General features: G+C 42.2%; 1 protein-coding gene across 2 annotated transcripts; it reads right to left on the reverse strand.

Moving 5' to 3' along the window:
- Positions 1–9,783: 9,783 nt before the first annotated feature.
- DDIT4L (DNA damage inducible transcript 4 like) lies at positions 9,784–14,530 on the reverse strand. 2 transcript variants are annotated; one of them, XM_059066155.2, is made up of 3 exons: positions 14,325–14,530; positions 13,896–14,035; positions 9,784–12,008 (listed from the first exon to the last, which is right to left on the reverse strand). In XM_059066155.2, exons 2-3 carry the CDS (start codon positions 13,984–13,986, stop codon positions 11,518–11,520), a joined length of 582 nt encoding a protein of 193 aa, XP_058922138.1. In that variant the 5' UTR covers positions 13,987–14,035; positions 14,325–14,530; the 3' UTR covers positions 9,784–11,517. The 2 variants fall into 2 exon arrangements, with proteins under 2 accessions (XP_058922138.1, XP_066891650.1); XM_067035549.1 differs by having other exon boundaries at positions 14,270–14,497.
- Positions 14,531–16,307: the final 1,777 nt, after the last annotated feature.

Raw genomic sequence — 16,307 nt, forward strand, 5'->3', positions numbered from 1 at the left:
TTAAAAGAGCCTTCGAAAAATAATTAATTACAACTGTACCACCTTTGTGACTTAAAGTGTTCTGGTCCATAGGATCCTCCGCTCTGTCTGGTTTTATGTGCAACAGTCCTGTTAAGGTAAGTCTTCGCAGACTTCATTTCATCCACTCACACCAACGATGAACCCAAGCAGCCTGCACAAAGACCTGCTCTATTTCTATGATGATACACGAACTATCAAGTATGATGTCATAACAAAAGTTTTCTCTTTAAATGATACAGACAGGCTGAGTGATTTTTATACAGCTTTACAAATACTAAGTGCAAATCTTGTGAAGATGGGGCTGAGATGAAGGGCCGGATAAAGATGGTGGGGGAAAGGGTGCTTTGTCAATAGAAACTTTACATGCATTTAAACAGAAAAGAGCTTTACATTTAGAGGCTGTTTCTGTTCGTTGGTTTGTTTTAACAGTTTTGGGTTTGCTTTCTTGGACTATATTGGTCTATATATATTTTAAAGAGGGAACTTTATTTTGTTTACTTTTCCTGTTTGAGCTCAAGTGTAGAAAAGACACATTATCAGACTGTCGTAAAAGATTTGTTGCAAACTGTGTAATTTGTTGTAATACTCTGTAAACTCAGAGTAATAAAGATAAACCAACTCATAATGGCAATGCTTAAATTCCAGAAACTTTCTTCCATAACAGCCTTGTTCATTATTCTTCTAGTTACACCTCTGAAGCCAGAAATCCCATAGCTTACATCAACATTCAATTGGACTTGTTACTTTCTCTGCTTATTAAAGAGAAACCCAATATATACCAGCCTATAAGCAATAAGAAATAGTTGTTTTATATGAATAACATTCCACTCCTTCCAATTATTTGCATGCGGGTAGGTAGGAGGATGTGAATGCACGGCAGTCAGTTTGGGTTGATTATCATGGAGAACCGAAGCAATCATTTTCAGGGCTTTGCATCCAGAGCAGCTTTGCATCTGGGCCCCCGGAGCGCATGCCAATATGTTTGTAACTCCAGTATTTTTCGTCCCCATGTGAACTGGAAGAGGCCATCTGGGAGGGTGCTGCACACAACAGTATGTTATTTGGGGCCTTGACTTAAACTGGGCCCCTTCACAACTGGAGAACTCATTATAAAAAAGCAGTTTTCTCATGGTCTGCTTGTTTTTCATCATATCTAAAACCCTAGTGTGGAAGCCTAGGACGTGCCAACGTTTCGAGCGCTGGCACTGCCATTTAGGGAGTTCTCTTATGCCATTTTTAGTGAGTCAGGTCAGAATTTTCCAGCTGTCCTCTCCACCTACTACAAATGCATGAAACCCTAGCAAAACCCTTTTCACTGGTAAACACTTTCTTTGTTTAATTATAGATACATAATATATTAGTTCAATTTCTGTTTGGTATATCAAAATAATTCCACATGAGTCTGATAACACTATATTTTAAGTTACCCTCAGAGACTGAGGCAGAGTTAAGATCAACAGGAAATTTGATCATTTAGAGTTTAAAAGAGGCTTAGATTTCTCTCTTTTCCATCCCTTCAACCGAACTTTTATTTCTTAGTTCCACCTTTCTACATACACCCTGAAAGTATTAGTTGCTGTAATGGATGCCATGCCATAGTGTACCATCCAGGCCTGGCTCGCTCATTCTCCCGGCTGCGGGGAGGGTTGGTGGTTGACAGCTTTCAGCTGACCCCTCTCCATGCGTTGTCCTCACCCAAAGCCACACCCCTTCTTGGAGGCAGCCATTCCAAAAAAAAAGTCACAGTCCTAAATTCAGTTTTCAGAACAAAGGCAATTTCCAACCTGGAACCCATTTACTGAATGAGAGTTCAAAATTCCTGGAGAAAAAAAATGCCAGGAATTCCATGCCAAGTATATACAATAATGATGACCCACCCCCACCCCCCATCCTCCCTTACTTTCCCTAAAATGACCTACAGCCATTTACTTGGATATTTTGTACAACAGAAAATGGAGAATACATCATTTCAAGGTGGGTCAGATGTGAGGTCTGAGTTGACATTGTTGACCTGCAACTCAAGCACCATCATGACTTCCAAGTAATAAATGGAGTCCCGGTGCAGATCCAGCTCACGGTGTACCTGTTGGACTCGTGGATGTAGCCAGTGGTTATCTCTTTGGTCCCCAGTTGTCCAATTCCAATAGACCCATTTGGTAGTTGGCAGAATATATTGGTGCTTTGGGCTGTAAGGTAAGAGCTACCATTGTGGGAACAGCCAGCAGTAAATAGACAAGTGTAACAACCAAGGCCTACGGACATGGTGACCAGGGGCTCAGGCCTCTTAACCGTGGGGGTCTGGGTCACCCCTCTAGCAAGTCAGCTGACCAGCAGAGCTGATAACAGAGAAAGCGGGGAATCTGGAATGGTGGCAGACAAGGAAATGATACTCCACTGTGGCTTTGAGACCCCCTGCAGCAGCAGGCCTGTGGTTTTGTCCCACTCACCTTTGTCAGTTTCCCTAGGAAACCAGACCAAACAGAATCCTGCAAGAGCTGGACCCAGAATGTATTATATGACACACATGAATCTGAGTGGCATGAGGGCAGGTGGTAGATGCTGCAGGGTGCCACTAGATCCCCTCTTCCCATCCGAGGCCGCCATCTTCCAGACCACTGGGAATGTTACCACGTCAAGAATTGCCTCCGCTGACGAGTGCTGCCTGGTCCAAAGTCACACACACACCTGTCCTCAGCAGCCTGTTTCTAATGCCTGGTCAGGGAGGGTGAGGATAAAGGCAAAGCCTGTTGCCTCTGGGGAAATAACTCTGAAGGGCATCCTAACTCTGGAGCTCCCCGAGAGTCCCTGAGCTCAGGGTTCCATGCCTGTAACACAACCCATAGGCATCCATTGGGTCCAACACCGTTGCTCCTATGGGCCTTGGCAGGGATGAGGGCACTGATGCAAACATGCTGATGCTCATGCTTCTTTAGTAATCAAATCCTTTGTCTCTTTCCCAGGGGTCTTCTACGAGTATCCATGAAACTGTGGCCGCCTTATACGATAAAGTCCTTTGTCTTTATCCCAGGGGTCTTCTACAAGTGTCCATGAAACTGTGGCCGCCTTATACGATAAAGTCCTTTGTCTTTATCCCAGGGGTCTTCTACAAGTGTCCATGAAACTGTGGCCGCCTTATACGATAAAGTCCTTTGTCTTTATCCCAGGGGTCTTCTACAAGTATCCGTGAGACTGTGGCAGCCTTATATGATAAAATCCTTTGTCTTTATCCCAGGGGTCTTCTACAAGTATCCATGAAACTGTGGCAGGCTAACATGTTACCTCTAAAGTAAGGTAAATCTTAGACCTTTTAGAGTTCTTCACTTCATTTTACAACTTGTCTGTATTGCTGCTGCTATTACTTCCTTCACACTCCACAGTGCCTATTATAGCAAGTTCTATTTGATTTATGTGGTAGCTGCCTAGAGAATTCTCTGCAACACAGTAACAGTTGTTTATGCTATTGCTGATGGAACATTGCAAAATGGTGTTTTAACTCCCTCCAAATGGTTTTAGTCTGGATTTTAGCCCTGAAAAAGGTTGAAAAAACTTCCTTCATTCTTTCCCAGCAAAGTCAAACTTGAGCTATAATTTGGTTTTTGATTTGAGATTTGATTTGTCTGCCTTTGCGTTTCTTTCAGCATGATTTGAGTGGATTAAAGACTTTTTTAATATTTGCAAATCATTAACTAATATAATTACGTAAATAAATTGACCTAGTTATCAGTTCTGGAAATAAGATCAAAACTTAGTTATCCAGATGGTCAAGTTCCCCAGCAGCCTCTTTCAAATAGTGAGCATTCTTCGTCATGCTCTGTCATAATTTTTCACGTATTGTGTGTTCAAGCAATAAACATCATTTTATATTATTCTCTGCAAAAGTAAATGTGTCGCAAGATTAATAAGATGTAGCCCATGGCCAAATGGTAGTGGTTTTTGCATTTTATGCTGTTTTTCATGAATTACTCCATGGTTGCCCTCTATGGTGAGAATAATTGAAGGCTGGCTGTGATAATTGTTGCAGTTTGCTCAAATTATTCATTCTAGGAAAAATTAATGGCCCAGATAAATCCTCAGATTTTCCTGTCTCTTAGAGCTGATTTAGTGACTATTTACTTGTTGTAAGTATAGAAAGCTCTTAAGTAGAGATATAGTTTGAACTTTGCTTAAATTTTTAAACCGCCCATAGCCTTTTAAAATTTTAAGATATTTTATTTACTATTAAATAAATACAAAAAGAGATGTATGAAATACACGTAAAGCGTGAGGAGCCAGGATTCAACAATATATGCATGCCTACCTCCAATTTAAAAAATAAAGATCGCTACTATCACCTTTGATGTTTTTTGTGACCGCCTCATTATTTCCACCTATTTTCCTGTCCCTTCAGATGTATCCACTGGCTTGAAATTTGTGCTTGTAAATCCCTGGATTTTTTTTTTTTTTTTTTTTTTTTTTTTTTTTGCGGTACGCGGGCCTCTCACTGTTGTGGCCTCTCCCGTTGCGGAGCACAGGCTCCGGACGCGCAGGCTCAGCGGCCATGGCTCACGGGCCCAGCCACTCCGTGGCACGTGGGATCTTCCCGGACCGGGGCACGAACCCGTGTCCCCTGCATCTGCAGGTGGACTCTCAACTACTGCGCCACCAGGGAAGCCCCTTGGATTTTTTAAATAGATAAACCACATATACTGGAATCTGTAAATATTTTCGTTTTCTGTTTTTAATCATTACATAAACGTAAAAAAATAGCCTATTTATTCTTTTATGACTTCTTTTTGCATTCTGTATTGTATCCTAAAGATTCATCCAGGTCTTTTATAATTTAGATTCCATTCATTTTCATTGTTGTTTAGCATTCAGTTTATGACTATAGCACAATCCATTTATCCTCTACAGCTGATGGACATTTGTGTTGTTTCCACACCACTCTTCTAAACAGCGTGATGCTGAACTGTCAGTCTCCTGTCACATGGGTGCAAGAATCCAAGGCAGTAGTCTTAAAACTGGGAAATTAGTACAGGGGTAAACAAATGTTTTCCCTGAGGTATGTGCAGCACACAGTTTTAGGGGGACCAATTTCCAAACCCTTTGCTTCTATGTATACTCTTTCCTAAAATTGATCTCCCTGAGAACTTACCTGAAATGCAGGTCTGACTTGCTCACTTCCCCTGTAAGTCTTTTCCCCTCACTTCACGAAGGACATGCCTTTAACTATTGGCCCATCTTACTACAATGCTTTATTCAGGGATATAATAACCGTTAGGGTACCAAACAACAGGACTATTTGAACTATTGCTCTAGGATAGTGTTGAGAAAGCTCATTATTTGAACGTCTGCTGTCACGAGTAAAATTGTGTACCCCCCAAATCCATATGTTGAAGTCCTGATACCCTGTACCTCAGCATAAGTAGCTCAAATATTGATTACAATTTGGTTTTGTAATAGGCAAATTTTCTGTATTCTCATCTACTTATTGATACTAATACATTTTCAGAGCTTACATTTATAGAGACAAAACATAGGAAATGATGCTTAATCCTTTAATTCTAGCAAAAACAATACGTATAAATTAATTCACAACTTTAAAAGAATCATTTAACTTGTAAGTCAAAACCACAATGGGATACCACCTCACACCCGTCAGAATGGCCATATTCAAAAAGAACACAAATAACGAATGTTGGTAAGGATGTGTTAACAAGTGTTCCCACTTTGTGCACCGTTGGTGGGAATGTAAATTGGTGTATCCACTGTGGAAAACAGTATGGAAGTTTCTCAAAAAACTTAAAACTACCATTTGACCTAGTAGTTCCACTTCTGGGTAGATATCCAAACAAAACAAGAACATTGATTCAAAAAGATACAAGGTACATGCACCCCACTGTTCATAGCAGCACTATTTACAATAGCCAAGATATGAAAGCAACCTAAGTGTCCATCAACAGATGAATGGTTAAGAAAGATGTAATATATATATCTAGAAATCCAACAATAGGAAACGATTAGGCTAATTATGGTAACTCAACTAGATGGACTATTACTTAGTCATCAAAAATGGTCATTATACAATGATCATTCATTCTAACAAGGAAAGTGTTTATAATAAAAGATTGAGCACCAAAACAATAAAAATTACAAGTTCAAGGTGAAAAAAAATTATTTCACTGAGAGAGATTATTTTTTGCTTATTAGTATTTAGATAATTCAAAAATATATTTAATGTTGCTTTGATTATTGTGTACTATTATTTATAAGGTTAACTCAATAAAAAATTAACAATTAAAGACATCACAGGAAATTTTAAAAATTGTCATTTAAATTTACAATCTTGTTTTTACTATGAGAAGAAATAATAAAATACTTTCAAGTCTAAAATATATGAAGGTGAAATTCAGTTTAAAAAGTAGACTTTAAGAAGATACAGGAAAAAAGAAAAAGTAACACTGAAAAATTTTATTCTGTTGACGTACCTAATTTAGCATTTTCTAAGTAGTTGTTGGTGAGTTTTAAATTACCATGCTATTTACATTCCATTGGAAACATTTAACGAGGTGATGTAATCGTTTCATTTAAAAAGATCATATTCACCACATACTGAACAGATATTATTCTCAACTTTTTAAACTTAGGCTGAAAATTTTGGATGGCAATTTTTAAAATATGGCAGAGGGTGTACTTTTACAAAATTCTCTTAGATGTGCAACAAGCCAAAAAGTTTGAAGAACACTGGTCTAATTTCATAAAATATGCTTATCTTCAACTTTACAAAATAATGCCAGGCTGCATAGATACACATATCAGCATGTTGGAATAATTTTTCTTTTTTCTGTATCCTCACCAGGATTTGGAATTTTCAGATTTTAACACCCCCCCCTCCTTTTCTTAAGCCCATATGGATGTGTATACACTGGTTTCTCATTGTGCTTTTAATTTGGATTTCCCTGGTTAATAATTAGACTTAGCATCTTTTCGTATGTTTATCACCATATGGGTTTCCTTTTCTGTAGAGTGCCTATTCAAGCTTTTGCCCATTTTTTTTCCTTTGAGTAGTTTGTGTTTTTCTAATTGCTTTGAAATAATTCTTAACATATTCTGGTTACTAACTCTTTTTCAGTTATATGTATAGAAGATACTTTCAGTTCATGAGTTGTATTTTTATTCTTTATAGTGTTATGTGAGACCAAAAGTTTGAGTGATTTATTTACATCTTAAGAAATTTTTCTACTTCAAAATCATAAAAATTATATTGTCAGCTAAAACTTTCCCTTTCACATTTAATTCTTTAATCAATCTGGAATTGTATGCATTCAATTTCATTTTTTAATATAGATAATTATTATAGCTCCAATTATTGGAAAACACTATCATTTATTTATTTTTTATTTATTTATTTTTTGGCTGCATTGGGTCTTTGTTGCCGCGCGGGCTTTCTCTAGTTGTGGCGAGCGGGAGCTACTCTTCTTTGCGGTGCACGGACTTCTCATTGCGGTGGCTTCTCTTGCTGCGGAGCACGAACTCTAGGCGTGCGGGCTTCAGTAGTTGTGGCACGTGGGCGCAGTAGTTGTGGCTCATGGGCTCTAGAGCACAGACTCAGTAGTTGTGGCGCATGGGCTTAGCTGCTCTGCAGCATATGGGATCTTCCTGGACCAGGGATGGAACCCGTGTCCCCTGCATTGGCAGGTGAATTCTTAACCACTGCACCACCAGGGAAGTCCCCGCCATCATTTATTTTCTCATTGCTCTAAACTCTGCTATAAACTGACCTTATGTTTACATATGTATAGGGCTGCGTCTGGGCTCTCTATTGTTTTATAGAATAACTTGTCACTCCCCATGTAGCAGAAAGTATGTTTTCAGTTCATCAAGCCCATTTACTTCTGGGCACACGGTGCTACCATATTTCCCAGCCCCTCTTACAATTGAATGCGGCCATGTGACTGAGTTCTACAGGGCATGTAGACAGAAGTTATATACATCACTTCCGCAACTAGCCCCCAAGTTTCCCATGAGATCCTTCATAGTCTCTCTCATCTCTTGCCTGTGGCAGGTGTGGAGGACCCAATGGAGTATTGCGAGTCTATAATCAATGGCAGAGTCTAGGCAGGAGTCCGGGGTTCTGAAAATCTGCACGATTCTCCTCCCAGCTCGTCACCATGTATCTCTCTCTCCTCATCTGCCGTCGATGTGCCTCGGACTTTTGTTTTTATTCTCACTTGTTTAAACCGATATAGGTAATTGAGACCTGAGTGCAATAGACTTGATTTTTATTTTATTTTATTTTATTTTTTAAATTTTTTTATTTTTTGGCGGTATGCGGGCCTCTCACTGTTGTGGCCTCTCCCGTTGCGGAGCACAGGCTCCGGTCGGTCGCGCAGGCCTAGCAGCCATGGCTCACAGGCCCAGCCGCTCCGCGGTATGTGGGATCCTCCCGGACCAGGGCACGAACCCGTGTCTCCTGCATCGGCAGGCGGATTCTCAACCACTGCGCCACCAGGGAAGCCCTAGACTTGATTTTTATACTTGTACATCCTTCCCGTATCCATGTGGGAAAACTGTGAATGGTGCGACATGATGCTGACTCCATGAGGATATAGATTACATCACTGGCAAAATAGAATCAGGATATTGAATCCATTTCCATAAAATTATACTCTTTCTATTAATAAGAGGAAAATAAGACATCTGATGTTGCAGGAGGCTATCACACACTCTAACAGTTTATTCCCCATTGAGATAGATAAGGGAGAGATCACACCTTTTTTTGAAGGTACATGAGAAAGTAACTAGGTCAACTACAAAAGATAGGTGTGAAGGTGCCAGGATTGAAATGCATAGTTTTTTAAATATTTGGAAACTTTTAAAATTCTAAGCACAGCTCTGCTCCAATTAATGGTGAATACTGTCAATAGTTGCCTACTTCTTTTCTACCTGGAAAGAAATCACATGAAGACGTTTTTCTTTGAATTTAAGGGCAAATGTTTGACATCATTTTCACAGTCCTTTGGTGATGTGGGTAAGACGTCTGTGTTGCCTTCATGCATTTGGAGAAAGCATAGTGAGCACAGCTCCTGGAGTTGGCTCTGTTTTATACTCCGGCTCTCCTGCATAACTTGGTGACTTTGAGCAAGTTACTTAACCTCTCTGCATCTGGTCATTTATCCATAAAATGGAGATGACAGTGGTCTCATTCCATAGGGCTGTTAGGAGGAGTACATGAGATACTTTATGTAAAGCACCTAGAACAGTGCCTAGATGTAGCAAGTCTTATTAAATGTGGGTTAGGTAGTGAGAAATCTGAGCTAATGACAAATTCAAGGAGAGAGGAAAGATAGGTGGACAAGGTTAAAAATTCAAATTGAATGATTGTGGAATTATAAAGATATGTTGCTCTAATAGAATATTCTGGTAAAAATTTAAATGTATACTGATCTTACAATCTGATATATTTGCATTTGGCCATTAGGAAAACTACAGAAAAAGCCTTTACACAATGAGTATTTTTTTTCAAAGGCAGTTGCCAAAGGAGCTCAAATTATTGTCTTCCAGTGAAAAATATTATTGTATTTGAAAAATTATGAGGCAAATGACTCTTTATTGATACATAAGCACATGCAATATACAATTGGAATATTATAATGAAGGGTACAAATAGCCTTTGTCAAAAAGGAGATAAATAATTGTTCTGCCACCTTCCCTCAAATATTGTCAAATATATTTTAGGGTGATCATTGCATAAACTCAGAAAAGACAAAGAGGACAAGAGAATTAAAAATATATGATGCTTTATTGTCAAAAATAGACAAACTTTAATTTCCTTTAACAGGAATATTAACTTAAGAGTCTCTATAAGTCACCACTATTTTGTGAGTATAAAAGACAAGAGAGTCAAAGACAACTATTAGTGGAAAAAGGACACCAGTTCTACGTCCATGCCAGAGACTCCTCACCCACAGAATTACAGTGACCTTCAGAGCCCTGGACAATAATAGACATGCAAAACAAGCTTGACTTATCTTGGCCCAGTCCTGTAAGATTGGCTTTGTGGTGTCTTTCCAAGCATTTGAAGATTTCAACTTGTTAGAACACTTGCTGATTTGAATAGTGAAATTTTAGGTCATTTATGGGAACAGGATCACACCTGCTTTTGAATTACACCAGGATGAAGCCATGGTCTCTACAACCCTGGCCTCAGGTATGTAAAGTGGTGCTAAGGAGACCTGAATGAGCTCCTTATCCATGACCTACAGCAAGGATGTGAAGGTCTTCCTGGATGAACATTATAATGTGTTGGCTATGTTCTCTCATTAACATAAAAAAAGATAAAGATCTAGCTAGTTGGAACAAGAGAAAAAGAAGGCCTTTATTGTTCCCTATAGGGACAGGTATCCAAGGATGAAGAAAGCTGGGTGTGTGCACTGGTTATCTAGATCATGACTTTCATTCTCTAGTCTGTACTATAGACCAGATACCCATGGTCAAAGGAGACTTTGTAAATAGACCCATCTTAATAATCAAAAGTGGTAGAGTGCAGCTATCTCCTTTGAAGATTCAGGTTAAGGTGAGTTCCTTTAGTTTTCAGGAGAGGCCAAGGATGAGATGCCACTGACATGATGAGATGGTCCATCTGAGATCAAATGTAAAAGCCAAAAGAAGCTAGATTATCAAGTGAATGAGAAAGGAGCTGGAACTCACTTCCCGTCCTTATACACATTCACCACTCACTCAATGGAAAAGTAATCAACTTCATGCAAAAAAAAATCAGCATTTGCCTAGTTTAAAGGTAAAATTCAATACTTAAGAACTAGAAAAAACTGAGCTTATGTTGTACCATAAAGTTATTTAAAACAATACTGTGGTTAGTGAAATGGTAGCGCAAGCTTTTGCCAAGAGCGGAGAGGATGCAGAGAGACAGAGAAGTATGTGACTCTGTTCTTACTGTGACGTTCTTGATTCACATTTGCACGGGGTTAAGTTTTAATTAAGCTCACCTACTTAATTCTGTCCTCCTGCATAAGAACATGTAAGCAGGGGCAGGAAATGGGTGGTATGAGCTTTTGCCAGTTTTGATGGGATACGCATCATTCAGTTAAGATTCTGTGATTGAAAGGATCACTCTGAAAACTTAAAAAAAGCCATACGAAAATCAGACTAGGCAAAGTGGGTTTATACAGTCTAGTAGCAAAAGACTACCTGCAAAACTTGTGGAGTCAAATAAAAAAACTAAAGTGCATTGCTTCTCTTTTTTTTCCTTATTCCATTTCATTCCATTTTGTAAAAACTGTGATAAATGTAGACAACGTACTCTCTTGTGGGTCATTTTTCAAAAGTCGCCAGATAAGCCCTTGAGTTGGGGTGGCCGTGAATATGAAATAGAAAGAAGATGAACACAGTTTGGGGTTTCCTACCAAGAGCAGGCAGGGCAAACTACAATATCTGTAATGGAGCTCTGCGAAGTTTTATTACCCGGTCATAAAAAGGACCCCTTCCAGTGCTTCCCTTTCAGCACTCTTCAATGACTGTTGTACCAATCAAGGAGTAAAGCTTTTTCTTAACAAGTCGGAATCCTGAGCTCAGGATCAGAGTTCGCCTGAGGCCAGATGAGAAGCGACCTCGACTAAAGAAAAAATCCCTGAAGCTCGTCCACGAGCAGTTCTCCTGCTTAAACACCAGGGTAAGCTCAAAGGTGGGCACCACGCTAGAATCACACACAATCCTATCCAGCTTTTTACATACATTTTCAATTTCCAAGTTCACGTGCATAACGCAGCCCCGCAAGCCGCAGGGCTCGGTGGAGGAAAGCCGCAGGACGTCTTGAGCAATCCTCTGGGTCAGTTTCTCAGGAACAAGGACTTTCGAGCAACCGAGTTTCGTGTGCTTTGATTTGGACAGACAGTTCTCCAGCATTTTAACCAAGCTCTGGCAAGTCGTCTCCTCAAATATCACCTCGTTGAGGTTGGGTTCAGGAACAACATAATCCCAGTAGTCAAAATCTGTGTTAAATTGAAGTTTAAGATTAAAAAAAAAAAAAAAAAAAAAAAAATCCAGGAGCAGAAAAACACTGAGATATAGCAACATTGTTTATTTCTATCTGTTACAGCTACTTGTTCTTGTATTTGTTTGGAAGTCAGCTGATCTCTCTCTGCTGTTAACTCGCTGGGTAATAAAGCAAATCATTTAACCTGAGGCTGAAAGTTCACCTATGAAATAAAGGTTTTGATAAATAAGGTGGGTAGGCTATAACCATTTTTAAATAAATTTATATGTGTACACACACACACAATCTGACTACGCATCACACATCTATTTATGGTTATCTTAGAAAACTAGTGATTTTCTTTTCTTTCTTGCTCCCTGATTTGTTTCTGAGGGTTTTCTAATTTTCTTTTACAGAGACTATGCATTAGTTCTGGAATAAAAATGTTAATAATTTTTTTTTGACTAAGGATTATTACCTTCTAACTCTAAGAATACATTCATTTATTATTGTAAAAAAACAGATTTTTTGTTACTGTCCTTTAGTGATGAACTTAAAATGAACTTTGATGAGTTCTATTCAACATCAATTAAATTTGTGTTTTCTTTGTAAGTCTTTACTGGAATGACCTGTAGATCCCAATTTTAGCTTCAACCTCCTCGATTAAAAATTGCTCAAAGAGAAGACCTCTGAGGTTCACATGGATATTTATAACTAGCTGGGTAGTTTTTTGTAGCCAAACAAAACAAAATAGTCCTAGGAAAACAAAATTAGATTTGCTCAAAGGAAAGGAGATAGCTCTGCATTTGGTCACCTACGTTCCAAATTAATCCTACCACCTGGCAGGATGTCTCACCACACACAGTCAAGTGAGCAAGCACAGGCAGATGCCCTGCGGGCTCCCCACCCTAAGCCTGCTGCACTTCCTTGGCTACTGCATTTTCCTCTCTCCACATCACGCATAAACTTAGATCATTGCTTTTTTTTAAACTAATTGAAACAAATGCACTCCAAAATTATAAGGCTCCATATTTTATCTGTGTTGAAAATAGAGAATTTTAGAGCTTTGGCCTATAACATTAGATCATCAACCACTTTGCCTTCTAAATGAGGAAGGCCCAAAGGTCTTAAGCAATTGGTCTATGCCCACAGCTCCTTAGTGGCAGAGCCGTGTGTTACTTTAGAAACTCCTGTTGAAAATTGCAAATGACAATATGTCCAGCATCACTGCTGTTTTAAAGTTTCCTTTTGGCCTTAAAAAAATGAAATAATGGGTATATCCACAAATAGACTACTACTCAGCAACAAAAAGGAACACAAACCGATAGAAGCAACAGCATGGATCTCTCTCAAAATCAAAATCTCAAAATCAATCGCAAAATTAGGCTGTGGGAAAGGAACCAGATACAAAAGGGTGCATATTACATGTTCCATCTGTATGCGACCCTAGAGGTGAAAGTAATCTATAGCGACAAAAAGCAGGTCCGTGTTTCCCTGGGTACGGGAGAGGTAGGGTGGGGAATTGACGGCAAAGGGGTACATGGGACTTTGGGGGCGGAAGGTGATGGTAGTGGCTACACAGGTGAATACATTTGTTAAAACACACACAATTGTACACTTAAAATTCACCATAACTTCACAACCGTGTAGGGTAGGGACCTGTACAGTTTTTAACCCCAAAGAGTCTATTAGCCGCAGCCCCTGGGATTTTATCTTTTGCTTCTTTTGTTTCTCACCATCATGGACAGAAGATGCTAAAAGTTTGGAAAGGAGTCTCTCTCAGATGGGTTTTGTGGCACCTCCAACATTCAAGGAGGGGGTCGACACTGCACGCCCGCCAATCCCATCTACCCAGGGGCTGCGACCTCTGGAGGGAAGAGAGGTAGTTGGCTGGGAAACTCACCATTTAGTAGGTTCCCCGGGTGGAAGCCACGGTCCAGCAACTCTGAAATGCTAGCCGGGTTCTTACTGCTTAGATTGCCCGTTGCAACCATGGTCAACGTCTCTGTTTCTCTCACGGGGCGGAACGGCCTTTCCGGGGCGCTAGAAAAAGGACAAGAAGGACAGATTTTCAAAAGCAAGGAAGACGTGCAGAGGCTCCTAAAATGCCCAGAGTCCCCGGAGCGAACAAGCCGAAGCACTCCTTCTCCAAAGGGGAGGAACCGGCCTCTGCAACTCGGGTTCACAAAACTCCGAGAGCGGAGACGCCAACAGTCACAACCTGAAACTAATTCAAAGTTAGCAAAACTTGGAGCCGGCTTGCCCCGCGGAGCTCACCCCTGCGCCCGGAGCACTGGAGCCCCCAGGCCCCGCTCCTCCCACCCAGGCTCACTTGCTGGGAGTTCGCCGGGGCCGACGCGCTCGCTGGCCAAAAAGCTGCGGGGAAACCGAGGCAGGCACCGTCTTCAGGAGGCCCCTCCCTCGGGGGCTTAGGGACCTGCGGACCCAAGCGGCAAGCGGCACCCCGCTCGCCCCCAGCCCACCCCGCCCCAGCTCCACTAAGCTGCCTCGGCTCCGGGGCGGCGGGCGTTTTATAGGCCCAGCCTCCTCACCCTGCCCCGGCCCGCCCACCTGCGCCGCCCCGCCCCGGCCCCGGGCCCCGCCTCTCCAGGGTCCGGTTGCAACCCAACCCCGATAGTTCCAACAGCCCTAGGCTAGCCCCTGGGAGTTTAGGCTAAGTTTGTGGTAGAGTTGACACCTGCTGTTTCCTGGGTGGGCCGCGGGTCCCCGTGAGTGCAATTCCGGGTGCACGACTCGCCCCAAACTGACCGCTCCCCCCCGCCACCAACCAGGATTCTTTGGTGCGACCCCTCCCCCTAGCGTGCGCGCACACACTCACGCGCCGGGTGCCCTTGTTGACTTTCTGCCCCGGGCAGCGGGAAGCTTTCGGCCTTTCGTCTATTACCATGACCTGAGGCTTTGCTCTGTCAGACTGACCACTGTGCTTAAATCTGTGTAGATGTTCAATGGGCTTCATTTCTGCTCTTAGTTCTGGCCTCTCACCGAGGCAACTCTACTCCGCGTCCCGTCCCAGGGTCTCTGTATCCTCCTCTCCCGCACGCGGTCAGCTCTAGCTTGCCTTCCCGCATCCGAGGCTCTGCAGCCTCGGGTCTTCGCTGCACCCCCTGCACCCTTCGTACTGCTTCATCTATGACTAATGCGTTTTCACCGCAAGAGAAAGGGTGAGTCTGGTACTCTTCTCATTAGACCTGGCTCCAGAGCGCCGGCAGCTTGAATGAAGGGGAGTTTGCCAAGAAACTAAACAAAACCATTAGTGGGATTTTAGCTGCTTCCACCACCCTCCCGGGCTCTGGGAGCAGTTGTCATTCGCAAAGGCAGCAGTTCCTGGCGAGCCCCGTTAGCGGGAGGAACTTGGCCTTGGGCGGTCTTGAAGGGGCTCGGGGCAATGAAGATACAAGTACAGTGTTTTATGTCCTGCTAGGGATATAATCCCTGTGAAGCTTGATGCGCAGTCCTGAACCCGAGCCCACAGAGGGACAGAGGAGCGGCTCGGGGTCAACAGGCTCGCCCAACCCATCAGCAAGAAACCAAACATTATGTGTTCATCCACTGTGCCTAAGCCACCCTGTTCCCACTTTGGTGTAGAGGTGATCTGGTCAGAGTGAACTTTCCCAAAGACGGTGGTGGGTCAGCAGAGGAGAGGGAGGGGATGCCTGGAGGGAGAAGAGTTTCTACAAGTAGGAGGTTCTAGTGTTGGCTCCCAATCCTTTAGGATTCTGTGTACAAGGATCTGTAGGTTAGGGCCTTGAGAAGCAGCTTCAGCTGTCCAGGCTAAAAACTCTTAGTAAGAAAAACAACAACAGAAGGGGTAAGGAAGCTGTGATAAACAGATCAGTGGGAGGACACAGGGAGGCAGAGCAGCAGAAAATAAAAGCAGCTTGGGCTTCCCTGGTGGCGCAGTGGTTGGGAGTCCGCCTGCCGATGTGGGGGACGTGGGTTCGTGCCCCGGTCCGGGAGGAGCCCACATGCCGCGGGGCGGCTGGGCCCGTGAGCCACGGCCGCTGAAGCGGCCTGCGCGTCTGGAGCCTGTGCTCCGCAACGGGAGAGGCCCCCCCCAAAAAAAAAAAAAACGCAGCTTGACAGTCCATTTTTAACTCAACTCAGGCAGCTGCACTGCCTGAAGGTCAGGGGAGCCAAAGAAGGAGATGTGATAGGCTGGTCTTTGAAAGCAGATTTCCACCTCCACTTCAACAATAGAACAGGGGAAAATAAGCCCTTTTAAGCCAATTAAAAAGCAATTTCAGTGGCAAATGTGTTCAGGACCAATGGCTGGTCAGTCGGGTATGGCAGCTGC

This window comes from Kogia breviceps, chromosome 6 (genome assembly GCF_026419965.1).
Source record: "Kogia breviceps isolate mKogBre1 chromosome 6, mKogBre1 haplotype 1, whole genome shotgun sequence".
Lineage (NCBI taxonomy): Eukaryota > Metazoa > Chordata > Mammalia > Artiodactyla > Physeteridae > Kogia > Kogia breviceps.

What these genes read in the sequence shown, in the direction of transcription:
- DDIT4L (XM_059066155.2), bottom strand. Translation starts at nt 13,986, where the DNA reads ATGGTTGCAACGGGCAATCTAAGCAGTAAGAACCCGGCTAGCATTTCA. An exon ending in CCCGGGGAACCTACTAAATG is followed by an intron (nt 12,009 to 13,895) that starts GTGAGTTTCCCA and finishes AATTTAACACAG; the next exon opens with ATTTTGACTACTGGGATTAT.